This window comes from Anabrus simplex, chromosome 3 (genome assembly GCF_040414725.1).
Source record: "Anabrus simplex isolate iqAnaSimp1 chromosome 3, ASM4041472v1, whole genome shotgun sequence".
Taxonomy (NCBI): domain Eukaryota; kingdom Metazoa; phylum Arthropoda; class Insecta; order Orthoptera; family Tettigoniidae; genus Anabrus; species Anabrus simplex.
In genome coordinates this window covers 460,303,713-460,328,379 of record NC_090267.1, presented here as the reverse complement: position 1 = coordinate 460,328,379, position 24,667 = coordinate 460,303,713, and the positions used below count along the sequence as shown (strand labels likewise).

General features: G+C 41.3%; 1 protein-coding gene across 1 annotated transcript in view; it reads right to left on the bottom strand.

Moving 5' to 3' along the window:
• The window catches only part of LOC136867432 (ras-related and estrogen-regulated growth inhibitor), a 177,137-nt gene extending 154,494 nt beyond the window's left edge, over positions 1-22,643 (bottom strand). The window contains exons 1-2 of the mRNA XM_067144635.2: positions 22,587-22,643; positions 2,382-2,564 (exon numbers count right to left, since the gene is read on the bottom strand). Coding sequence (XP_067000736.1) covers positions 2,382-2,564; positions 22,587-22,599 — 196 coding nt within the window. The 5' untranslated portion in view covers positions 22,600-22,643. The remainder of the gene's footprint in view (positions 1-2,381; positions 2,565-22,586) is intronic.
• Between the last annotated feature and the right edge of the window lie 2,024 nt (positions 22,644-24,667).

The following is a 24,667-nucleotide window of genomic DNA, read 5'->3' as shown; positions in this document are numbered from 1 at the left end:
ATGTGAAGAAACATAATACGCTCACTGACAGACGCATTCACAAAATCGGAAACATAAGCAAACTGATAGTGAACACGAAGTAACGTGGTCTGGTACACAGAACCGTGACGCTCCAAATTATCTGGGTTTAACCCTTGATGGAACTCTCACATTCAAGGACCACTGCATGAATTGAAAACTCAAAGTGTCGTAAACAGGCTGGTTCACAGTGGGGTAGTGAAACGCAAACCCTGCGTACATCTGCACAGGCACTTTGTTATTCCGTCGGAGAAAAGGCATGTCCTGTTCGGTATTCATCATCCCATGCCGGACAAATGGATGTGGCCCTCAACGAGACTTGCAGGCTAGTAACTGGCTGCTTAAAGTCTACTCCAGTTGACAAACTCTATTGTCTTGCAGGGATTGCTCCAGCTTGCATTAGAAGGAAAGTAGCTGCAAACAAGCAGAGGTCTAGAGAGAAGCACCAAAGTACTCATCCCCTGCATGGTCATACACCTCCAGCCCAAAGAATGAAGTCAAGAAACAGTTTCCTACGAACCTCTGAGGAACTAACTGGATCAGCTGACACTGCAGATTTGGAAAGCCAAGGTCTCCGTCAACCCGGGACAGATGACAGTTGCAGAATGTTTGCCACCTGGATGTCATATAGGCTGGTCCGTCTGGAAGTTCTTGAACAGACTAAGGACAGGAGTGGGAAGATTCAAAGTGAACCTAGGAACATGGGGCTATATCGATGCTAGCAACATCAGGTGTGACTGTGGTGAAGAACACACTATACAGCATATTACCATTGATGCTTTCATTGCCTGTACTTATTATACATGATATAGACTTCCTGGCTTATTCACTGCCAAGAAAATAAGGTGAAATTATTTACGTTTCACAGAGAACTTTGTGTCTTCAGAAGAAAATCTCGACTTTTCACGAGGAAGGCTTCTCCAAGAATGAAAGTTTGAATTTAGACGTTAATAATAGAAGTGTAAGTGGTACGTTCATTCGTCCCCAGATGGCTCACCGTACGCAGAACAGCGCTAGCATTCGAAGCGGGAGCTGACGGCACCATCAGAACCAGTCTGAGAGGGAGTCACATAACATGTGTACACACATTGTGAAAGTATGACACTGACACAAGCCTGGACATCTGGTGATGAGGAACGTACGAATCTGGAAAACACCGAAACGAGATAACAATAGTGAAGGGACAGGAGAGGGAACTACTTATGTAACTCCTTAATGGCTGGCAACGACGTATTACTTAATTGATAGCCAGTGTCCCTCTTGAAATTTGTTAGGATTTCTCCGTATTTCCACAGCTTTCCGTATAATCCTGAATCTGTAGTATCTAGTGTGGGTAAGAGCTCGAGAATCTTGGAACACGATATCATGACCCGGCGATAGGGCTATTGCTGATTTGTCTGGCTGGTTGAGACGGATATTTAGTTCGTGTACCTTGATACAAGTACGAATGGATCGGCATGTTTGGCCAATGTACACCTAGACGCAAGTACAGGGAATTTTATATACCCCAAGATGAAATGAAATGGCGTATGGCTTTTAGTGCCGGGAGTGTCCGGGGACATGTTCGGCTCGCCAGGTGCAGGTCTTTTGAGTTGACTGCGCGTCGTGATGAGGATGGAATGGTGATGAAGACAACACATACACCCAGCCCCCGTGCCAGCGAAATTAAACAATGATGGTTAAAATTCCCGACCCTGCCTGGAATCGAACCCGGGACCCTTGTCACCAAAGGCCAGCACGCTAACCATTTAGCTATGGAGCCGGACACCCCAAGATAAAATTGGGAACAATTTGTCCTTGGTTTTATCTAGACTGCGAGCAATTTTAGAGACGGTGCCAAACATGATTTTATGTGGTGCATCATATGCTTCAGTGTTCATTGTGTCCATCTTCCTGCAATGAAGATGATCGTTTTTTCATGCAATACGGAATGCACTTGATGTTGCTAGGTTCTGGTCGAGATTGGTGTGAAGTGCTTTGATTTTTTATACGTGTTATAGATTGGTATGTAGTTTAGCATATACAATTGAACTGTATACGTGATATTTCTGATACGATAATAATAAAATCTCCCGAAAACATGTTCATTTGTCTTTAACAATTGTTTGGAAACAAATGTTGGAAATGTGTTCGTGAAACAGGGGACTTTTATCCGAAGTGTTAAATTAATAACAATTGTTAGTTAACATTTGTTAAGTAAAATGTAACACAGTTGAAGAAAAGAACGGACACTACTATTTTTCGTATAAAGAAGACATAACAAGCTCTTGAAAAATTCTCGTTTTCTCAATATCACTGTGAATGGCAGACGGAGTATAAATTTTTATACAGAGAGATTTTTGGAGTGTGTGTGTGTTACTCACCAGACTTCCCCACGCCGCCCTGGCCAAGAACCATAACCTTGAGTGGCTTCTGACGGGAACATAGGCCGATCTTACAGAAGGACGACTTCGGAGATGTGGTCATCATATTTGTAGCGCTTGGGTCACCTGACCTCACCTGACGGCCTCCTGCGCAGCCATGGCCTGCACTCACACGATGGAAACCTGGAACATGCAAACACTTCAAGTAAGTTTGCTATAATATGGAATAATACCTACACTGTGCAGCAAACTCGCTCCTAACAAGTTCTGTAAATATGTCATATGAATGAAGTAAGTAGGCATAGAATGATGATGATAATAATAATAATAATAATAATAATAATAATAATAATAATAATAATAATAATAATAATAAATGTAAAAAATTCTTCAGAATTTCTAATAATAGTAATTTGGTCGAATAACGAAGGTAAGAGAATTTAAATATTTGGGAAAAACAGTTTCGAAAAATACGTGGTATAAGAAAGGATACACAACCTGGAAAGATGATACGGTATAACTAGGGATATCTGCGAAAAATGCACATAACTATCCCGTCAGGCAAACAACTCAGTATTGAAAACATTCCGGGGATGTGAGCTACTAATTTTAGGTAAATAAAATATAATAAAGTATGAGAATATATTCTTTATTTATTCTAAAAAATTACAATCCTTTTCTTATTCATCGTTATCCGGTCGAGTAGATTAGCAGTTTGCCTTTTTCTACCACTACAAGCGCTAATGTTAGTCAATGCAGAGTTTCACTTACGCCCTTATAACTACATTCGGTGTGGATATTTTTCAAAAAATCAACAATCGCCTGAGAGTACAGAACCAAGGAAAACAATAGAGAAATAATTATGTAAAGAAGTTAATTTGGCTAGGATTTAAATAAAAAAGAAAACGAGCAAGGAAACAAGCAATTTCAGGCTTTGTATCTGAAACTGGCTTTAGGCCGGAAGTGGTTTTCAATTTTTTTTCTTAGTTTGATAGAGCTATCCTAGATTCACAATTTTAAACCTCTCCTGGCCATTTATCTCTTCAAATTCCGACAGAATTGAGGAAATGGCTTAGTTTTACGTTTTTCGTAGTAAGAGGACCCCTACTCTGTCTGCTAAGAAATATTTTCAATATTGAACGTGTTTATCTAAAAACCTCAAAATACAACAATACAATACAGCAGTCAAACCGCAATACCTATACGCAGGTGACTGTCTGTTACTGAATTACAAGGTAAATAAATTAGTAGTAACGGAAAGAATTGTACAGAAAAACTCTGTGCACTAAGAACTACAGAACTCTGGAAATCAAGAAGTATTGGCGAAATATATCGGAATGTAGGAAACCTAACAGAAATAATAACTTACAGAAAGGGCGATTGATAATTTTTGGACATTTATACAGAAAGGATGACGACAGGTTGACCGAACAGATATTCAAATATCTTCGGAAAAAGAAGTCGGCAACAGCCTTGATTCACGAAGTTCAGGAAGACTTGGAGAGAAATAATATATGAGAAGAAGAAGCAGCAGAGAGAGAGAGAGATATTTTTAGAAAGAAAGTGTTAAAATTTGAAGGATCCAAGGTCGGGAGAAAATCAAAAGAGGCTCAAAATAGTCCGAGGAGAGGAAAGGAAGACATAGGGAGAAGAAGGAGGGGTATTGGAGGAGGAAGGAGAAGAAGAAGAAGAAGGACGAACCATTGAAATTTGCACGTAGTCCATAGAAGACCATAACGGAGAAAGGAAAGAAAAATAATATTTTGCAGATGATCTAATCTTACTAGCAAAACTACAGAAGAAAGAAGGATAAAATTAAAAGACCTTGAAAAGCCTGGCTGAGAGGCTTAAACGATTGAGGCGCTGGCCTTCTGACCCCAACTTGGCAGTTTAGATTCTGGCTCAGTCCGGTGGTATTTGAAGGTGCTCAAAGACGTCCAACGTCATGTCGGTAGGTTTGCTGGCACTTTAAAGAACTCCTTCGGGACTAAATTCCGGCATCTTGGTGTCTCAAAAAACCGCGAAACTAGTTAGTGGGACGTTAAACAAATAACATTAAATTTTTTTTATTATGATACCTTGAAGAGCGTGCGGCAAAAATAGGATTACAAGTTACCAACGAAAAAGCCGAACTGATCACTGGTATGAACAATGCACCTTCAGATTTTAAAATATCCAAAAATAAAGTAATTAAAAGAGTCAACAAATTCAAATACGTAGGTAAAGTAATGACCGTAACAGCAGTAGAGAAAGAGAGTGAGAAGAAGAAGGCGCGAGTCCACAAAATGAGTATATGTAAGAAAAAGTCAATATCCGTGAATGCTAAATAGGGACAATACAAAACTTTAATCCTTCCAGCAGCTTTATATGCAACAGAGTGTTTGAATAAGAGAATAAACATAACAGAAAAGAGGACCCTAAGGAAAATTATGGGGCCTATTAAGGAGAAGGACGTAGGCCTATACAATTTGAGACCAGAACGAGATGGGTATATACAAAACATCAGAATATATAGATTATGATTTAAAAAAAAAAAAGAAGATTCTTTGGTCACCTGTACAGGATGGACAAATATAAATTAACATAACACATTTTTAACATAATTTAAATAGTTTTTTAAAAGCAGCACTTTTCAAAGAAGCCGAAGAAAATTTGCAATTACTCGAATAAAAAAAAGTAGAAAATTTAGGAAAGCAATATTTAAAGGTAAATTTCCAAAGAAAGCAAAGAAAAAATAGGCAGTAAATGGACGAAAAAGAAAAGAAAAAAAAAGCACTCAGAAGACAAGAACTGATTCATGTGGTCTTAGGATGGCCTAATCCAGTGAATGAATGATTTCATGAATACTATACCGTATGACTCGGTTAAAAGGACCAAACTTTATGACATACTTAAAGAAATGGACAAAGATAACTGAACGTTACAATTAATAGAGGAAACATTAACAAACACAAAGTCAAAACTTAAGTTTATAGGTGAGATATCGGATCCCATCAAAATCAAGACGGGCGTATCATAAGGAAGTAGCCTATTCGCATCCCTGTTCAATTGTGTACTGGGAAACGCTATCAAAGGAAGCGAAAAAATACTTGCGTTATGTACAAAGTAAGAATAGGTTGCAGGAAAGTAAACATCTCTATTAACTGCTTAGCACTCGCTAACGATCCCGCGCTGTTATCAGAGGATATCGAATTGGCTATCATACAAGTTAACATCTTAGAAGAGATAGTAGGGAAAAGCAGCCTGCAGATAACGTTCGAAAAGACGGAATTCATGACCAAAATAAAAAAGGATCCCAAGCACATTATTACAATAAAGCCAGAATAAATAATGTTGTTAAATTGAATTAATTTGGTAAAATCATACAACCCAATAGACTCGAGAAATGTGCAAAACCAAGACAGAGAGATCAGAGATAATGGAGCTCGCCTTTCACTTTTCGAAATGAAATGTCGTATGGCTTTTAGTGCCGGGTGTGTCCGAGGACATGTTCGGCTCGCCAGGTGCAGGTCTTTCGATTTGACTCCCGTAGGCGACCTGCGCGTCGTGATGGGGATGAAATGATGATGAAGACGACACATACACCTAGCCCTCGTGCCAGAGAAATTAACCAATGATGGTTAAAATTCCCGACCCTGCCGGGAATCGAACCCCAGACCCCTGTGACCAAAGGCCAGCACGCTAACCATTTACCCATGGAGCCGGAACACTTATCGAAGAACACATGCAACAAGAAGTCGATCTCAATTAAGATTAAGCTAAAACATAATCAGACAGTGACTCAACCGGAGTGCATAGGCCTGTGTGGTTTGGTATTAACAACCATAAAATTCATCCCAGAAATCAAGAAGAAAGAAAAATTCCTGAGGAAAATCCTTGGGCCCAGAAAATGCGCTGACCCTGATTACAAGACAAGAACTGTACAAAACAAGCGGCATGATATGAGACGTCATACGAAAACGAAGGATTAAATTCTTTGGACAGATTCCGTGCAATAGCGGGAAGAGGCTCACTAAAATAAAAAACATTTTAACGAGTCTAATATCGAAAGCAACTCATATGAGAAGTGGTTTATTAAAAACAAGAAGGACCTGACAGAAATGTACTCCATGGAAAAAGACATCAACGATAAAACTACATTCAAAAACAAGCTACAGTCATTTGAGGGGTTCCAGAAACCAGAAACAGCGACCTAAAAATAATAATATTAGACTGATGAAAAGAATCCAGCAACAAAGTTACACAGAGATTTGATTTAAATGATCCTGAAAATGTTCTCGAAATACATATATTTCAGAAAAACCGGAGGATATCGAAAATATTTATCTCATTACAAAATGATTGAAAAATTTGGGTTTGAAGGGCTAGATACCAGGAGAAAATATCAGTTGATGGTGTTTCTCCATAAGTTTGTCATTAATGACGTAGATGGTATGGAACTATCTTATCAACTTCTATTTAACGCACCTAGAACACCGGAAGGTAAATTTAGCAGCTTATTTTTCTTGCCAAGAGTTAATACAAACATTTAAATTCACCTCTATATAGAATGTCGTCACTTTATAATAAATTATAATAAATTTCATCCTGTGAATATTGATTTATTTCCAGATATAAAATCTGATTTCTTAAAATCTTATAGGCATTCCTGACAGGTAATTAAGACAAGGATGCCATGTTGTCTGTTTTTGTTTATATTCTTATTATTGCGTTCATTATTTTATTATTGTTATTGTTACGTAATAGATTAACTACTTTTACTTACTTTTCACAATTTTATTTTTGTATCCAGGTTGTTATTTTTTCATATACCTTTGGTTTTTATTTCTACCTAATAATACTGGAAGTTGTGAGCAAATATTTTAGTTGGATGAACGTCTATATATTTGCATCCAATAAATAAATAAATAAATAAATAAATAAATAAATAAATAAATAAATAAATAAATAAATAAATAAATAAATAAATAAATAAATAAATAAATAAGGGTCCTGATAGCAACAGAATGAAGGAATGCTGGCGTCCAAGGCAACTGAAATCAGAAAGAATTTTTTATCTGGCCCACAGATGGCCAAAATTGACTCCAAATATTATTATTATTATTATTATTATTATTATTATTATTATTATTATTATTATTATTATTACATGTGCTTTGTCTTGAAAAGGCGTTACTCTTTTTAACAAACCCAAGAATGTACTAACACAGATTTCTCATATTTGACCTGTTTTAAATGGCAATCGATGTGCTGAGATTAGATTCGGAAGTATTAACATGGAAGGAAAGAGTTATATTTTTTGTTATTTCTACGGTCCTTGTGATCCTGCTAAGTTATAAAACATGGAAGTATCACGCATGAGCACTGTTTCGCTTGCAGGAAACAAACGCTGGTCTTCCCAAACAGTGGGAGAGTTCAAGCGTGCTCATAAGTCTCGTTGACCCCGCGTGATGCAGCTGACGACGAAAAAGGTAGCATATGGCATTAAATTTCCCGGAGAGACGCGCAGATACTGAGAGTAACAGATTCAGCGCTGGGATTTCAGTATCACATCCCCAGTTGGTGACCAATACGGCATAAAGCCCAACTTCAACGTGGTATGTACTGTAAGTGGATAGAATTATGACCTATGACCTATGACCTTTCGAGACGTCGAGATAACAAGGACTAAAAGGGGTAGAGGAGAGAATACAACATTTCATTGATAACAAAACATACGCAGATTATTAAACCAACGACAACTAAGCAATCAAACAAGGTGATGGTTTTAGGTATCTGTTGATATACTGATCAGAACCACGGGATTTTCCATGTTAGGGAAATGAGAACTACAAGGGCGAAACTTTTCACTTTCAAAAATATCACGCTCGTTACCCGGGATTAGAACTATGGTCGTCCTTGGTAATAATATATACACAAGATCTGTGTTCGTAAATATTTTTACAATTTGCCTTACGTCGCACTGGCACAAATATCTAGTTGTTAGAGTCATGACGGTATAGGACAGGATTTGGAGTGGAAAGGAAGCTACCGAGCCACCATTTGCCTGTTGCTAATATGGGAAACCACCGAAAACCATCTTCAGGGTTGGATAGTTGATGAGTTAATCAGATAATTTAAACTTAAGCAACAACAAGCACAATTTATCCGCACTGCGCATTGTTGTATTAGATAAGGAAATGAAGTCTTCCTTTATTCCTAAGCCATTTACCCTCCATGGTTGGCTTTTTCCTCGGACTCAGGGAGACATCACACTTCTACCGCCTCCAGGGCAGTGACTTGAAGCGTGAGCCGTTTTGTCGGAGATAGAACTGGGCAGGAGGGCCCGTACCTCTTCCAGGCGGCCTCACCTGCTATGCTGAAGAGGGGCCTTGAGGGGGCATGGGAAGATGGGAAGGAATAGACAAAGAATAGACAAGGAAGAGGGAAGAAAGCGCGGCTTTGGCCTTAAGTTAGGTACCATCCCGGCATTTGCCTGGAGGAAAAATGGGAAACTACGGAAAACCACGTCGAGGATGGTATCGAACCCGGGCGACTAACCATACTAACCACTAAACCACAGAGGCGGACGAAATGAAGTCCTAAATGGAATTGTTAATGGTGTAGTAGAATAATTAACGATGGTGGTAGTAAGGAGGAAATAAAATGCAGACTAACACAAGCACAAGAAAAAAATACACACGTTGAACATTGATATAGGAGTTGGATGATTTTGAAGACTTCCGTCTGTAGCGTGGTATTGTACGGAAGTGAAGCATGACGTTAACTAGCTCAGAAAGAAGGAGAAGTGGGCATTGCTATAGTCTTGAACTTATCAAATCAGCTGTAATCTACACTCATCACGCCACGGTGCAGCATAGCGCAGACGGTAATAGAAAGCCGAAAGTTAGGATACGTCAGTCTTCTGAATGAAAAGTTTAGGGCAGGGATTCTCTTTTAATTTTGAAAATATATTTTAGCAATCAAAGTAGTGGTCCCCATACTACGAAGAAAAGTAAAATTAAGTAATTTCTTCAATTGTGCCGAAATTTGAAGGATCAAAAGGCCTAAAAAGGTTTCAATTTGTAAGTCTTGGATAGTCCGCCTCTGTGGTGTAGTAGTTTGCGTGATTAGCTGCCACCCGCGGAGGCCAGGGTTCGATTCCCGGCTCTGCCACGAAAATTGAAAAGTGGTACGGGGGCTGGAACGGGCTCCACTCAGCCTCGGGAGGTAAACTAAGTAGAGGTGGGTTCGATTCCCACCTCAGCCATCCTGGAAGTGGTTTTCCGTGGTTTCCCACTTCCCCTCCAGGCAAATGCCGGGATGGTACCTAACTTTAGGCCAAGGTTGCTTCCTTCCCTCTTCCTTGTCTATCCATTTTAATCTTCCCATCCCCTCTCAAGGCCGCTGTTCAGCATAGCAGGTGAGGCCGCCTGGGCGAGGCACTGGTCATTCTCCCCAGTTGTATCCCTCGTCCCAATGTCTCACGCTCCAGGACACTGCCTTTGAGGCGGTAGAGGTGGGATCCCTCGCTGAGTCCGAGAGAAAAACCAACCCTGGAGGGTAAACAGATTAAGAAAGAAAGAGGAGTCTTGGATAACTCTATCAAACAAAAAATAGAGTTCCAAAATCACTTCCGGCCTAAATACAGTTCCGGAAAAGCAGCCTAAATTCGCTTGTTTCCTTACTTGTTTTATTTTTTATTCAAATCCTAACCGAATTCACTTATTTTGATGATTATCTGTAATGTGTTCCTTGGTTCAATACCCTCAGGCATTTTTTTAATTTTTTAAAAATATCCACACCGAATGTGGTTATAAGGGCTTAGGTGAAACTCTGCATTGACTCACATTAGGGAACCACTGCTTAAGTGAAAAGATGCATTGACGCACGTTAGCACTCGTAAGGGTAGAAAAAGACAAACTGTTAATCTGATCGACATGATAACGATGATTAAGACAAGGATTGAAACTTTTAAGAATAAATAATGAACATATTCTCATACTTTATTATATTTTACTTACCTAAAATTCGTAGCTCATCACCCTAGAATATTTTCAACATTGAATTGCTATCCTGAAGGTCTAGAACAGAATATTTTTTATTTTTGACTTTTTACCGCCTCATAATGTGCTGAAAGTGCTGACGTAATAATATATGCACATCTAGGTACGCCGATGAATTGATATTCTACTATGCTGTAGGATAGCTGTTGCTATTGATCTGCAGGTTTCGGCGATGAGTTGTCGAAGGCGCTCGAGATTTTCTGGCACCTCTGCGTAAACTGTTTGTTTCAAATGCTACCACAGGAAGAATTATAATGGCGTTAAATTCCGTGACCTCATGGAACAAGAAACAACCAGGCGTTAAATCAGGTGACCTCGTGGGCCTCGTACCCAACTTCCTAGATATCCCTCATTCAGTTGGTCTCGCACGACTAATGTCTAATTTGGCGGAGCTCTATCCTGTTGAAAGCTCATCATTAATCTTTCTCAACGTGGCTCCTCATTCAGCAAAAGTAGGGGTTCCTGGCGTAGAATATGCAGACACTGTGTGCCTATAAATCAGCCCGCTGTCGCATTGAATCTCAGATGTTCTGATGGCGGTTTGAAGCATATATCGAAGCTAACGGAGGACACTTGAACTTTTCATGACAGTTTTTATGTCGTATCCTGAATACTTGACCATACCGTATTGTTATATCCTGTATAGATAGGCGGTGAAATGAAAATTAAAATTCTCAGCCTGTTTTCAGTCATTCAACCAGCTCACGAATGGAATGAATGAAGCCCCCATTTAGCAGCGGGTAAAGGAATTGTGCCGCCTACCGAAGCCTGTCACATTCGTCTGGTGAAATGATTAGTGACAGACAGATGAAATGAAATAATATTGTGGAGTGTTGGTGAAATAAAAGATGACCGGGAAAACCGTAGTAGACGGGAAAAACCAGTCCAACCTCCGGTTTGTCCAGCACAAATCTCACATGGAGTGACAGCGATTTTAACCACGGAAGCCAGAAGTGAGAGGCCGGCGCACTGCAGCCTGAGCCCTGGAGGCTCGAGATAGATGGTATGTACGAAGGTCGATCAAATATAAATGGGATTTATTTTCCTGAACATCAACAGTTGGTAGGACTGGCCCCGCGCTTATGCACTGCTTGGGCGGGACCGTTAGGAGTGGGGAGAGCGTGCTGTTAGATATTTCCCGCCGTTTCGGCAGTAACGCTCACGATGTCGGAGCAACGGGTGCACCCCTCCACCGCGCAACGCATTGTTATAAAATTTCTTGCTCGTGAAGGAGTTACAGTGGCGGAAATTTGCCAGAGATTGACTGCAACAGTTCGATGATCAAACGTTGTCAAGGACGCGTTTGTTTGTCTGGTATAAAAAGTTCAAGGAAGGACGAGAACGTGTGGAAAATCAGCAACACGTTCACCGTCCTCGGACCAGCATTACTGCTGAGAACATTCGTGCGGTTAAAGACATTATTGACGATGATCGACGGGCGAGAGTATCAGAAACTGCAAAACAAGTCGGAATCAATTATGGGAGCTGTCAAGCAATCATCACAAACGATCTTCAGTTCCGTAAAGTGTGTTCCGAATGGGTCCCTCGCTTTTTGACCGAAAATCTGAAGTTGAGATGTTTGGAGCTCTGTCAGAGGCTTACAGCAAGGTTTGCGGAGGAAGGTGATGCATTTTTGAGTCAGATCGTCACCTGCGACGAAATAGGGGTCCACCACTACACTCCCGAATCCAAACAAGCCAGTAAGGGGTGGCGGAGGAAAGGGGAGACAGCGCCAGTGAAATCCAAGACTCGACTATCAACTAGCAAGGTACTTGCAACAGATTTTTCGATCGGCGAGGCATTTTGCTACTTGAGTTTTTGCATGAGCGACGCACAATCAATGCTGCTTACTACTGCGAGCTGTTGCATGTCGCCGCAAAAGACGAGACCAACCGATTCGACAGGTCATCCTCCTCCACGACAATGCGCGGCCCCATACTGCAGCGCTGACTGTCTTCAAGCTACAGGAAGTGCGCTGGACTACACTTGATCATCCTCCTTAGAGCCCGGAGTTATCGCCCTACGATTTCCATCTGTTCGGACCGCTTAAAGAAGCTCTAGGAGGACAACGATTTGAGAATGACGAGAGTGTGGAAGACTTTATGCGCAATAATAATAATAATAATAATAATAATAATAATAATAATAATAATAATAATAATAATAATAATAATCGTATGGCCTCAGCTACCGTGTGCAGACATTTCAATTTGACGCCATCTGGCTGTCTGCTCGTCATTTTCGACTCTCTTGGGCGTCTCTCGCTGAGATTTAATGAATTTTGTCGGGTAAACACCAAATGTGTCACCAGAGATCTTTTACATACCGACATCGTACGACATGGCGTGTCGAATGGACTTTTCTCCGCCCTTCAAAAATCCGGCTACCTCTGCCGGGTTTGAACCCGCTATCTTGCGATCCGGAGGCCGACACTCTACCACTGATCCATAGAGGCAGCTACTTGTGCCCAACTGGCTGGTGACACGTCCCTGTTCTTTTTACGATGAAGGCATCAAAAAGCTGCCCATACGCTGGGAAAAATGCATTTCCAAAGCAGGAAACTATATGGAAAAATAAACTGTAATTGCCTTGTGTTTTTCAATAAATGAATTTAAATTAAAATAAAATCCCGTTTACATTTGATCCCCCCTCTTAATACCATATAATAATCGTGGTTAGATACGCTTGGATGAACTACGTTACCGTTCTGAAATAATTTAGCAGGAAATCTCCTAAAATGTATACAGTTATGTCATTTCTGGATCAGAGATTTTGAGTCTGTTCGATCACAGATTTCGAATTGCTCACCAAGGACTCGAAAGGGAAAGAGAAAATGAATATCAGGTTCCGAGAGAAGGTCAGCTACTGAAATCCTAATATTTTACAACATATTTATCACGAAGTCCGCCTCTGTGGTGTAGTGGTTAGCGTGATTAGCTGCCACCCCCGGAGGCCCGGGTTCGATTCCCGGCTCTGCCACGAAATTTGAAAAGTGGTACGAGGGCTGGAACGGGGTTCACTCAGCCTCGGGAGGTCAACTGAGTAGAGGTGGGTTCGATTCCCACCTCAGCCATCCTCGAAGTGGTTTTCCGCGGTTTCCCACTTCTCCTCCAGGCGAATGCCGGGATGGTACCTCACTTAAGGCCACGGCCGCTTCCTTCCCTCTTCCTTGCCTATCCCTTCCAATCTTCCCATCCCTCCACAAGGCCCCTGTTCAGCATAGCAGGTGAGGCCGCCTGGGCGAGGTACTGGTCATACTCCCCAGTTGTATCCCCCGACCAAGAGTCTGAAGCTCCAGGACACTGCCCTTGCGGCGGTAGAGGTGGGATCCCTCGCTAAGTCCGAGGGAAAAACCGAACCTGGAGGGTAAGCAGATGATGATGATGATGATGATTTATCACGAATCGGTCTCTGTGATTGACACGAGAGGTATATCTCAAGGCAAGATGTCACAGAAGGACAACCCAAGTTACCTTCAACTACCTAAACATCACCTTGTAACTTCGTATTGTTTTCCGACTCACACCGTAATATCGTAACTTTAAAAAAAGGAAAGAAAGCTCATAAGTTATTAAAAGAATCTTTTTTCATTGCTTCTAAAGCCGTCAGAGTGGTGTGGATTGCTAAGGTGGTCATTTTGAAGGTAATGATAATTTAGCTGGAAAACTGCTCGTTAACTATTCTGACACATGTAGGTATATTGGACATATTAGTGATTGTAATCGTTTTGGTAGCTTTTCATTTAGATTACGAATATCAAGTTAACTTTGATGAAAAGTGATAACAGAATTAATATTATTTATTCGCCAATCATCATCATCATCATCATCGTCATCATCATCATCATCATCATCATCATCCGTTTACCCTCCAGGTTCGGTTTTTCCCTCGGACTTAGCGAGGGATCCCACCTCTACCGCCTCAAGGGCAGTGTCCTGGAGCTTCAGACTCTTGGTCGGGGGATACAACTGGGGAGTATGACCAGTACCTCGCCCAGGCGGCCTCACCTGCTATGCTGAACAGGGGCCTTGGGGAGGGATGGGAAGATTGGATGGGATAGGCAAGGAAGAGGGAAGGAAGCGGCCGTGGCCTTAAGTTAGGTACCATCCCGGCATTCGCCTGGAGGAGAAGTGGGAAACCACGGAAAACCACTTCCAGGATGGCTGAGGTGGGAATCGAACCCACCTCTACTCAGTTGACCTCCCGAGGCTGAGTGGACCCCGTTCCAGCCCTCGTACCACTTTTCAAATTTCGTGGCAGAGCCGGGAATCGAACCCGGGCCTCCGGGGGTGGCAGCTAATCACGCTAACCACTACACCACAGAGGCGGACGCCAATAATTATGATAATGGAAATTTGGAACACCTAGTGGACGAGATATAAAATAAATATAATATTTCTCACTGCTGATTCATTCTCCCCATCGACCATTTGGCTAATCAATTTCAATCACACCGGGCGAGTCGGCCGTGCGCGTAGAGGCGTGAGCTTGCATCCGGGAGATCGTGAGTTCGAATCCCACTGTCGGCAGCCCTGAAGATGTTTTTCCGTGGTTTCCAATTTTCACACCAGGCAAATGCTGGGGCTGTACCTTAATTAAGACCACGGCCGCTTCCTTCCAACTCCTAGGCATTTCCTATCCCATCGTCGCCATAAGACCTATCTGTGTCGGTGCGACGTAAAGCCCGTAGGAAAAAAATTTCAATCACACATTTATTCATTCGTCTGCTCAGTACTAATTTCACTCTATCAGTCAGTCATACCCACATTCATCACACACTTTCAGAAACGTGCAGACGTCCCTTTAAAAATGTTTTTGATTCTGTAAATGCGAGATTTTTAGGAAGGAGTTTCATAGATTTTCAGAGCGCTGATGAAATATCTTCAGGAAGGCAGTAGTACATAGTTGAACGTCATGTGATTAATTATCACTTATGCTATTATGTGCCTTACAAATGATTTTATGGTTTTCCGTGGTTTCCCATTTTCACACCAGGAAAATGCTGGGGCTGCACCTTAATTAAGGCCACGGCCGCTTCCTCCCCACTCCTAGCCATTCCCTGTCCAATCGTCGCCATAAGACCTATCTGTGTCGGTGCGACGTAAAGCAACTAGAAAGAAAAACAGATGCCATTAACCCATGCATCTTTTCATTTTATTTTCGTTTAATCTAGAATTTTAAGGGCTGTTTAGCCGAGATGGTAAAAGTGTCTTCTCTTTACCTGGAATAACATGGGTTCTATTTCTAGCAAGAAAGTTGAAAAATGTAGCAGCAAGGTTTACACTTCAGAAGTGGCCTGTGGCTGAGGTTCACTGGTCTATGTTTATTACTGTCGCGGTTTTGAACTGTACAGAACATGTGGTGTGGCCCTGTTTTACTACTGTATGTTTCTGTGATGGTTGGCAGTGTGGCGTGTATTGAGAAAAACACAAACACCCAGTCCGCTCCTAAGAGGAATCGAACCGAAGTGCTCAAATCTGTTCATTCAGCCAATGAATCCAGAATGAATAATAATAATAATAATAATAATAATAATAATAATAATAATAATAATAATAGTAATAATGATTGATACGGTCCGCCTCTATGGTGTAGTAGTTTCCGGGATTAGGTGCCACCAATGGAGGCTCAGGTTCGATTCCCGGCTGTGCCACGAATTTTGAAAAGTGGTTCGAGGGCTGGAATGGTGTTCACTCAGCTTCGGGAGTTCAATTGAGTAGAGGGGGGTTTGATTCCCTCCTTAGTCGTCCTCGAAGGGGTTTTCTGTGTTTCCCACCTCTGCTCCAGGCAAATGCCGGGATGGTAGCTAACTTAAGGCCACGGGTGCTTCCTTCCCTCTTCCTTGCCTGTCCCTTCCAACATTCCATTCGCTCCACAAGGCCCCTGTTCAGCATAGCAGGTGAGGCCATCTGCGCGTGGTACTGGTCCTCCTCCCCAGTTTTATCCCAACCAAAATTGTGACGCTCCAGGACACTGCCCTTGAGGCGGTAGAGGTGGTGTCCTTCACTGAGTCCGCGAGGAAAACCGACCCTGAAGGGAAAACGAATTAGGAATGAAATAAGGAAGAAAGAAAGAATAGGCCTAATTGATATGGTCAAGAGAGTTGTAATATTGTCAATTGTCAATATACTGAGTAATTAAACAAAAAACTTCACCTCAAATAACCCAAACCATTAAAAATATCGAAAATATGAGTTCACTTTCAGTAAAGTTACCAAGGGCCTCTTAATTGAGCTTGAGGTACTTCTTCGGGGTGTTAACATCTGGTGAGATAATGGTATTAAATATGTTTCTTATAATTTTTATGTTTTTTAATGAAACTATACAGTTTTCTACACCTAGTGTTAGAGATTGGGGCATTACAATATTAAGGATGTTATTAATTTCATAATACCACAGGCAATCCTGGAGGAAATTGAATGTCTTCAAACATACTTTGTTCAGCACCCACGCGCCGTATTCAAATGAGTCGGTAATCGAGTGGCCACGACACGCTCTGCGTACGGAGTTCCTTCACCTTCTTCTGATAGTTACGTATGCCACCTACTATACAAGTACAGTCACTCAGATAACGAATGAGCCCATGGCAGTGGATAGATTTCATGCAGTTAAACTTTTCTCATAAACTCTTTGTTTGTTTGTTTGTTTGTTTGTACAATTTTTCTTTACGTCGCACCGAAACAGAGAGGTCTTATGGCGACGATGGATAGGAAAGGGCTAGGTGTAAGAATTAAGCGATCGTGGGCTTAATTAAGGTACAGCCACAACATTTGTCTGGTGTGAAAATGGGAAACCACGGGAATCCACCTTCAGGGCTGCCGTCAGTAGGGTTTGGACCCACTGTCTTCCGATGCGAGCTCAGAGCTGCGCGCCCCTTACCGCACGGCCAACTCACCCGATAAAGAACATTTTCAGATACCAGGTTTTGCTCGTGAAGCGACGATATGCTTTTATGGGCAAAGTGCATATATACTCCCGTGTATCTCTGTGATAATAGTTCCATGTGTGTATCTCTGGTAGAGTGTCGGCCTCCGGATCGCAACATGAGTTTGAACTCAGTAGATGTGCAGAGAGAGACAGCGAAACATCGCCGGCACTATACACGGTGCTGGCGCGATTGAAGATGTGGCGGTCACGAGGCATGGTTAGCAGTAAGCGTATGAAATGGCAGTTTAGTTTACGAGTAGAGTACTTACTGAGCGCACGTTATTAGAGGAGATCGGAATTTACGTTAATACATTTGAATACAAACTAATTTGGCCAGCGGGATGTGTCGTCTCTGTAGCTCGCTCTTCCATGATGTACGTAAGTTTACGGGTTCTGAGAGGCTGTACCTCTAATGTTTATGCAAATCGCATAGCGTAATCGTTGTGCGGGATTGTACTTGGAATCGGGAGATAATGGGTTCGAACCTTACTCTCGGCAGCCCTAAAGATGATTTTCCGTGGTTTGACATTTTCACGTCAGGCAAATGCAGGGCTTGCACATTAATTAAGGCTATGGCTACTATAATCCCAATCGGTTTACTTTCACTTCCTTGCCTCGCTGCAAATCTGCCATGTGTGAGTGCGACGTCAAACAAAGAGCAAATTATTATTATTATTATTATTATTATTATTATTATTATTATTATTATTATTATTATTATTATTATTATTATACTGTATATTTGCGAATAAGCCCATTAGGACTACGAAATATACATAGAAGTCTGCAGTTTCCTTCCGTTGTGCCCATATTTCGTTCCACTTGGTCATCTTGCCATTTGTGAATTTTGGATGTGAGGATTACCCAGTTCTGGACGTCTATTCGTGTACTTCCTGCCTGTTTATTATTATTACTGTTATTATTAATATGTCTTTCTTTCTTTCTTTCTTTCTTTCTTAATCGCTTTACTCTCCAGGGTTGGTTTTTCCCTCGGACTCAGCGAGGGATCCAACCTCAACCGCCTCAAGGGCACTGTCCTGGAGCGGGAGACTTTGGGCCGGGGATACAAGTGGAGAGGAAGCCCAGTACTTCGCCCAAGCGGCCTCACCTGCTATGCTGAACAGCGGCCTTGTGAGATGATGGGACTATTGAAAGGGATAGAGAAGGAAGAGGGAAGGAAGCGGTCGTGGCCCTAAGTTAGGTACCATCCCGGCATTTGTCTGGAGGAGAAGTTGGAAACCAAGGAAAATGACTTCGAGGATGGCTGAAGAGGGAATCGAACCCCCTCGACTCGTTTGACTTCCATAGGCTGAGTGGACTCCGCTCCAGCCCTCGTAAAACTTCTCAAATTTCGTGACAGAGCCGGGAATCGAGCCCGGGCCTACGAAGGTGGCAGGTAATCACACTGACCACTACACCACAGAGGCGGATACTATTATTATTATTTTCCAATTCATTTCATTGTGCCTAATTTCTCTTTACCACTGTTTTCAGAGAAGTCAACTATTTGTTTTGTAAGTCTGTCTGCGTCCATTCTTTTAACAATGAAGGATAATGAAATATCAATATATTAATAGAAATGAAAGAAAGAACCTTAACCTGCGTTTCCCAAGGTAACTGCGAATGTTTCTGTATTGTTTTATTTCCTCCTTGCCTTTGAATCGGTATTGTCAGTCTGCGAACTTTTGGCCTAGAATTTTTCTTATAATTTTGCTCATTGTTTCTAAAAATTCGTTGTTTTGTAAGAAGTATTGCCGATGGAAATTTTATGTTACTCACCGTGTATACTTTATTATTATTATTATTATCGTCATAACCGAGAGAGAGCTGGCCATATGGTTTGTTTCGTGTTACTGTGCGCTCTCACTCGAGAGATGGTGGGTTCAAATCCTACCGTCAGCACCATTAAAGATTGTTTTCTGTGGTCTCCAATGTTCGCATCAGGCTGTCTTGTCAGGTCTCCCGAAATTTCACGAGATCTCCCGATTTTATGCAACGCGTGAGAAACCCCGAAAAAACAAAAGAAATCTCTCGAAATTTCTTCTAACCAAAAGTTAAGGAAAATGAATAATAACGATTAATGGTACTTAATATATTTGTGCTAAAAAACACTTTCCTCGTCTCACTGCATGAAATTTTATCGGTATAATAATTTCGTGTGGCTATTTCTAGCCGGGTGCAGGCCTTGTAAGGCAGACCCTCCGATGAGGGTGGGCGGCATCTGCCATTTGTAGGTAACTGCGTGTTATTGTGGTGGAGGATAGTGTTGTGTGTGGTGTGTGAGTTGCAGGGATGTTGGGGACAGCACAAACACCCAGTCCCCGAGCCATTGGAATTAACCAATGAAAGTTAAAATCCCCGACCCGGCCGGGAATCGAACCCGGGACCCTCTGAACCGAAGGCCAGTACGCTGACCATTCAGCCAACGAGTCGGACATTTTTATCGGTAACATCACCCGTTAGGTACTTCGCAGCATTTCATTTAGGCTTGAATTACGTAATTCCTGCCTTCTTATTGAACTCAAAACTCACCCCTGACTGCATCAATCGAAGGGAAATCCCCAACACGCATATAGAATATAAAATCTGCATTCTGCTATAACTTCAAAATTGGCACACGGTTTCTACGTCTGATAAATAACTGAATCTAGGCTTATAGGAAAAGTGTGGAAGAGAAGAATCATAGAGTGGCCAGCGAGTACTGGTGAGTGAAATTGTATATTTTTCTCATAATAAATTCACATGACTATTGCATTCTTTAATTTAGTAATATTATAACATTCCAGTGCTAGAGGAACTACCGAAATTTTCATTAAAACTCTCGAAATTTTTACGTACAATGTACTGACTTTTTATTTTCAGACCTGGCAACACTGGCATCAGAAAAATGCCGGGGATGTACCTCTCTTCCTCCCTCTTGGCCAGCTTGTCATTTGTGAATTTTCTCAATTCTTTCTTTCCCGTTCAAAGTTGGAATTTCTGATCCGTAATGCCATTCTGGTATAATGACTGTATTAACTTAGATTTTTGTGCTCGTAGATACATTATTATTATTATTATTATTATTATTATTATTATTATTATTATTATTATTATTATTGTTATTATGACTGTGTATGTTGGGTATTCAGCCCGAAGGCTGGTTTGATTCTCTACAGCTCCACCAACAGCTGTCATAAGTAGCCTAAGTGTCACTGAAGAGGCGTACTAGGGAAAAGAGGAGTGAGGTAGTTTCCCGTTGCTTTCCTCACCGAGCCAGCAGTAGTAGTTGTTGTTGTTGTTGTTATTACATATCAGTCTGCCAAGCCCACTGAAATGCATGCACCAACCGACCCTATGAGCGATACTTTCACACCATTCATAACAGGGACTGGCTGCATTAGGAATGGTGTTACTAGCATCACTCATACCTCAGGCACTTTCATATCGTCAAAGCCAAGGATGATACTGAGACAGAACAATGAAAGTAACAAATTTGGTATAGCCCGTACCAGAAGACATAGTGCACTGTAAACACTACATCTCGCAGCAAAGGTATATTATTATTATTATTATTATTATTATTATTATTATTATTATTATTATTATTATTATTATTATTATTATTATTATTATGATTATTATTATTATTATTATCATCATCTATATATTAAAAATTTATGAAAGCTAAAGTCAGTCAGTCCGGCCATTCTATCCGGTCGATTTCCTTCATTCTTTTTTAAAACTGAAAGGTATTCATGCACAGATTTGTCATCAGGTACTATAAATCACTTAACTTGCGCATTCCTCAAATTATTTGATTTTTCAACTTCTTTTCTCTTTGAAGCAATCATATCCTTGAATCTAATTGAGGTACGGAGTTCGTTTTGGCATAAGAACACTCAGTGGATCAAGGTCTTTCATTTCAGCTCTTAACTATTCAAATTGGTTGATTCTGGGGAAAGTTATGAGTGCACATTCAATTTGACGTCTCATTTCTTCAACATTTTTTCTCATTGAAGCAATCATATCTTTCGTTCTAATTGAGGTACGCAGTTCGTTTTCATCTAAAAACACTCAGTGGCTCAAATTATTTCTTTTGAGGCAATGAAAATCCACAGCCTGTTTCCAGTCATTTGACCGGGTCAGGGATGGAATGAATGAAGCCCCTATCTAGCGGCGAGGATAGGAAATGTGCCGGCTGCCGAAGCCTATCGCACTCCTCTGGGGCAATCATAAATGACTGACAGATGAATGAAATGTGAATGGAGAGTGTTGCTGGAATGAAAGATGACAGGGAAAACCGGAGTACCCGGAGAAAAACCTGTCCCGCCTCCGCTTTGTCCAGCACAAATCTCACATGGAGTGACCGGGATTTGAACCACGGTATCCAGCGGTGAATGACCGGCGCGCTGCCGCCTGAGCTACGGAGGCTTTTGCGGCAATAACTACTTAAATAGGTAGATTGTGAGAAAAGTTATGAGTACATTTGTCCCCATAACGAAGATCTTTGAAAGACTTTTAAACATTTCGGCGCGTGGTGTTGTTCCAAGAAAAGTTTAATTCAATTTATTTGTGTGATGTATTTTCAAGTGTTTTGTTGACATAATATTACATTCTATTACCACAGCAGATCATGTGCTTTATTTCATTTTCTCGAAACTTTGCAAATACATCCGTGAGGATAGTAACGAACACAACCGTACTTTGTACATTGCGGGCGGAGCCAGCGGGAAACTGCTAATTATTATTATTATTATTATTATTAGTACTATTATTATTATTATTATTATTATTATTATATCCGACTCGTTGACTGAATGCTCAGCGTATTGGCCTTCGGTTCAGAGGGCCATGGGTTCGATTCCCGGGCGGGTCGGGAATTTTAACCTTCATTGTTTAATTCCAGTGGGCCGGTGGCTGGGTGTTTGTGCTGTCCCCAACATCCCTGCAACCCACACACCACACATAACACTATCCTCCACCACAATAACACGCAGTTACCTACACTAGGCAGATGCCGCCCACCCTCATCGGAGGGTCTGCCTTACAAGGACTACACTCGGCTAGAAATAGCCACATGAAATGTATTATTATTATTATTATTATTATTATTATTATTATTATTATTATTATTAAAATTATTATTATTATTTGCTTCTTCTGTTTTGTCGTCATTTCAGTCGATCATTCCCCATGCCATGAAGTGCACGTAATTTTGTCACACTCTGAATGTAAATGTAAAAAAACTTACCAGGTTTGACCATCACGTGTGGGATGAGATCACTTCCGGTCCTGCTTGTGTCACTACACCATCACACACTCAAGACACTACTGAATGGAGATAAGAGCCACACCGACCAGGCAGCACGGGAGGGCGGGGTTCTTTCCGCTTCACTGTGTCATCGCGCTATAAGAAGTGGACAAGGCCATCTAGTTCGCACTCTCACGCGGAACAGCAGCCTGGGTCCTTAACGAAATTTACGATGTGGCTAGTCAATGAAATGTGGCACTACTTTGGTGTCACAGCAAAAACTGTTGGCATCTTCTCCTTTTTCATACAGACAAGAGGAGCAAGTGAAAGAGATGAACTCCAATTATGAGTTTCTTAATCATTAATCCAGATTATCCCAGTTATCTATGACAGCTAGAATTGCCATATGGTGTTGCCGGATCTCCCAAAATTTCAGGAGATCTCCCGATTTTCTTGCAACCTACCAGAAAATCCGAAAAAACAAAAATGTCCCGAAATGTCTTCTAAGTTATGGAAATTGAATAATAATGATTAATGGTACATAATATATTTGTGCCAACGGCCGTAGCCGTGTTGAAACACCGGATCCCGTGAGGTCTCCGAAGTTAAGCAACATTGGCCTCACCTGCTGGGTGTATGTGTCGTCTTCGTCATCATTTCATCCTCATCACAACGCGCAGGTCGCCTACGGGAGTCAAGTCAGAAGACCTGCATCTGGCCTTGTGCAGGGGATGGGAAGATTGGGAGGGATAGACAAGGAAGAGGGAAGAAAGTAGCCGTGGCCTTAAGTTGGGTACCATTCCGGCATTTACCTAGAGGAGATGTGGGAAACCACGGAAATCCACTTCGAGGATGGCTGAGGCGGGAATCGAACCCACTTCTACTCAGTTGACTTCCCGAGGCTGTGTGGTACTGCACCCATCGGATGAGTCTGATTGGCAACATTTTAATAATTGTATTTGTTAATAAATAGTAAGAGTCAGCGTTCTTAAACAAAGGGACAGCATTGGAAATTTTTGGTAGCTAGCTCGTGAGAATGAAGCCTTGATAGGAACTCATGCTTCTTTCTCTGCTAAAAATAAATTATTGGGACACCTGTTATTACATCATCTTTTGGAACTGCGTAGTTAGAATGGAAAAGTACTGGCAGGAGTGACTGAGATGGAGAATCATGGTTCTAAATACCCGAATCCCCTTATTTTGGAATGAACTCGTCCATATAGATGAACAGCGGAGTGTGTGCTCCAATCAGATTGCTGCATTTAAATAATTTCAAAATTAGCGCGACTAAATGACATGTGGCTTGTAATTAATCCCTGTCAGTATGTAAGGAAGATTATATTAAGAGGAGATGTCAGTAATTATTATAGTAATTCTGAACTAACTTACTGGTTTGTGGCAAATGGATTGGAATATTGTGTATCCAGATGTTTGTTATCACCGGCAGTGGGAACCCCTTGCCAGCGTGGAGAGTGGTTTATCAGCGCGGCAGAAGATATAGTCCAACTAACGCCTACTGTATTGTAAAAGAAATTACGAACAATTTTAGAGTCACGATGCATCATGGTAGTAACAAGAATTGATGCAATTTGTGTGTACAAAGCATTTCATGTTTTTGATAACTTGGTTTTGGAGCTACCCAGCATTCTTTTGGTTGGGATTTTTAGTGGCAAGAATTAGTGTTCCTACGCCGATTAGTGCGCCAACATCCCCGAATAGTGGTTTCTCACGGGTCAATCATCATCAAGAGACTTGTGGGGGTCAGACGTGTCTTAACTTTGCTCCGTGTTCAAGCACAAAGGTACAGAATTGTGTGTATTTATTACTACAGTGGAGGTGGAAATACGCCTTATAAACAGTAGTTGAGTTGTTAAGGTACTTAAAACCACCCAAGTGAGTGGAGTATTAACTTGACAGATTTTACGAGTGTTCAGTCCATGCAGGGCGAAGACGAAACTTTGAATTGTGCAGTAATTGCATCTTAGGTAACTTCAGTTGGAGTGTGTAGCCCGCAGAGCAACCCAGACAGTTTTAAAATATATGTGTAAGCCGTAAATAGTGGAGAACAATTAGCCTGCTGC